This window comes from Penaeus vannamei, chromosome 12 (assembly GCF_042767895.1).
Source record: "Penaeus vannamei isolate JL-2024 chromosome 12, ASM4276789v1, whole genome shotgun sequence".
NCBI classification, from domain to species: Eukaryota; Metazoa; Arthropoda; class Malacostraca; order Decapoda; family Penaeidae; genus Penaeus; species Penaeus vannamei.
Genome location: NC_091560.1, coordinates 31,197,193 through 31,200,435, shown reverse-complemented (window position 1 = coordinate 31,200,435; position 3,243 = coordinate 31,197,193). Strand labels below are relative to the sequence as shown.

The following is a 3,243-nucleotide window of genomic DNA, read 5'->3' as shown; positions in this document are numbered from 1 at the left end:
ATATATATATATATATATATATATATATATATATATATATATACACATACACTTTATATATATACACATACACTTTTTGGAACTAAATCCCCCTCCCCCGCAGCTGGACGTCCCCCGAGGGCTACAACTTCCTGGTCAAGTACATCGCCGACGAGAACGGCTACCGCGTGGTCGAGAGCAACGCCGTCCCGATCAACGCCGACGGGATCTACGCCGACGGGAAGCAAGGCGCCTTCGAGTCTGATGAATATGAGAACTGAGGAGCGCGTTGTTGTGGGAGTTAAGGAATAGTAATGAATGGTTTTGTCTGTTTTTATTTATTTTTGGATGTTGTTTTTTGGGGTTTATATATTTTTTTCTTTTTTTCCCCGCCAAATTTCTTTTAAAATTTCTTCTTATTCCTTGTGACTCGTGTTAGATTTATTTCCTTTATTACTTTTTTCGTTTTTTTCTATTTTACTTCTTCATTACTATCAATATCAATCTTTTTTTTAATCATTATTCAAATTTGATTAATCTTCTTTCATTTTAAATTCCGTGGAGAGAAGACCGTTGGGAGCTTGTGGTGGAGGCCCGCTTGTCTGGCAACACTGATGTTCAAAAATGTGATATTAAAACAATACTATATATCTATACCTATATGTGTGTGTAAGTGTTCAGAAGATGCAGAGTAAATCTATTTATTTTTGTGATTTTATATGATGAAAGATATTTCAAATGATGCGGGAGGGTTACTGGTCGAGCTCTCCTCATCATGTGGGATATCTGCTTAATGAATATATATATATATATCTATATCTTTAATAAAATCGAATAGCGTATATATGTTAGTCTCTTTTGAAATGTTCCTTTCTTGTATTTCAACACCCAACGAGTAATAAATTTGAAAGATCGATTACTCATGAGAGAGAAAAAAAGGAAAGAAAAAAATAAGTCGAGAAACGGAATCAATAACAATAACAAAATCAACAAGAACAACAACAACAAAAAACTACAACAACAAAGATAATAACATCTGCAAATTATATATCTTGGAAGAGTAAACAAAATAACATTTATCTTCACGGTGAAAATAAGCCAAGGTCAAGGGCGGGAAAAGAGAGCTGCTTCGTGCGCTTCCCGATGCTTTTTTTTTTTTTTTTTTTCGTCTTTCTCCGGGTGACCATATAAGGGCTGAGGCAATGTCACGGGTGTTCACTGAAAAGGTGGAGGGTAGGGTGGGGAATATGAGTCATGCAATTAAAACAAATGTATAAATGGTTTTGTTTGTTTTTGTGGATGTAGAGTTGTGGGTGGGTGGGATGACGCGCCGTGGATGTGTGTGTGTGTGTGTGTATGTGTGTGTGTGTGTGTGTGTGTGTGTGTGTGTGTGTGTGTGTGCGTGTGTGTGTGTGTGTGTGTGTGTGTGTGTGTGTTCGTGCCTGTGTGTCAGGCTTTGTGTATGTGTGTGTGTGTGTGTGTTCGTGCCTGTGTGTCTATCTTTGTGTGTGTGTTCGTGCCTGTGTGTCTGTCTTTGTGTGTGTGTGTGTGTGTGTGTGTGATAGAAGCATACACACACACGTACACACACACACCCACACACCTAGCAACAAAGATTCTAACCCAGAAAAAAATAACTTTTAAGAAACGATATAAATTTAAGCTCGTTCTCATCAACAAAGAAGTTCAAACCAAAACTAGTTTCTTAAAAGCAGTTTTGATGATGTGATAATAATAAAACTAGTTTTAGGAGTAGACACCCCATAAAGAGGAGGAACTGGATACCAAAATATAATTTATTTGCAAACTTGTTGAGAATTAAAACCAAATAATTGAGCCGAATATTTCTTGGTAAATTTAGACGATGAATAAATCTATAAAGGTTAATGATGATATTGGTAACAATGGTATCAGCAGTAGTAGTAGTAATAGCAGTATTAATAACAGAATTAATATTCGTATCAACAGTAATCGTAGTTAATAGTAGTAGTAATACCAATGATAACGATAAAGATTATAATGATAATAACAATAGGAATTAGGATTACTATAGTAATAGGAATCATGATGATGATAATAATTATACACAAGTATAATGATCATGATAATGATAACGATAATAATTATTACAATAATTATTATAATAATGAAAATAATAATGTAATAATAATGATAAAACTGATAATATTAACGATGATATTGATAATCATATTGATGATGATGATTGTGATAATAAAAATGATAATGATCATTATTGTAATGATAATCATGAAAATAGTTATAATAATAATAATAATAATAATAAAAATTATGATAATAGTTATGATAATTATGATAATAGTGATAGTGATCACTATAATGATGATAATAGTAATAATTATAATATTGATAGTGGTTATGATAATAATGGTAATAGGCACGGTAATGATGATAATAAAAATGATAACCATGATAATGACAATGATAATAATACTAGTAATATTACTACTAATAATGATAATATAGATTATAATGATAATGATACTAATGATAATATTAATGATAATGAGTAACAACAATGATAATTATAATAATATTAATAATGATAATGATAAGGAATAAAAATAAATGGAAATAAAAAGAATGGAGAAAAACAAGAAAAAAATAATCACCAACAAGAACACTCAATTCCAAACCCAATAAACGGTTGATCAGATCGAACTGAACAAATGAACAAATTGCTTCACACGAACTAATTACGAGCATTGTTCTTCAACATTCCATTCACTTCAGACAGAACAAGATTCGCGGATCATAAATCATGATACTTTTACACGCCAAAATATTTTTCAAAATCTGTTCTAAATCGAACGTAAATGTGTCTCTTTGTTCAGTCACTTGTGCAATTCCTTAGCTTGTCACTTGCTAGAACAGGTTCATAATGATTTTATTTTCTTTTTCTCGCATTATCGGGGTGTTGATTAAGGTCAGTCAATGAGATAATGTTGGGTTAATTGATTTTTCGTTTGGTGGATTCGCGGTGGATGGTTTGTGGTTTATTTGTTTGTCTGTTTGTTTGTTAGGATTTGTTTGTCATTTTTGTTTGAATTTTAATTTAATTTCATGATTTCTTCACTTCCTTTGACTTTATAACTGCATTTTAATTCATCATTATTGTCTTTTCTATTTTATTGTTTTTGTTTATTTATTTGTTTATAATAGATTCCACTAAATATTTACTTCTATCGTTGTTTATTCAACTGATCTTATTTGAGGATTTCGTTG

At 31.6% G+C, this 3,243-nt stretch overlaps 1 protein-coding gene across 1 annotated transcript; it reads left to right on the top strand.

Annotated features, from left to right (window-relative positions):
- Positions 1-102: 102 nt before the first annotated feature.
- On the top strand, positions 103-823 carry LOC138863638 (cuticle protein CP14.6-like; the record flags this gene model as incomplete). The annotated part of the gene is given in 1 exon segment (XM_070128448.1): positions 103-823. A coding segment is annotated over 1 exon segment (158 nt), but the record flags the coding sequence as incomplete, so codon positions are not given.
- Positions 824-3,243: the final 2,420 nt, after the last annotated feature.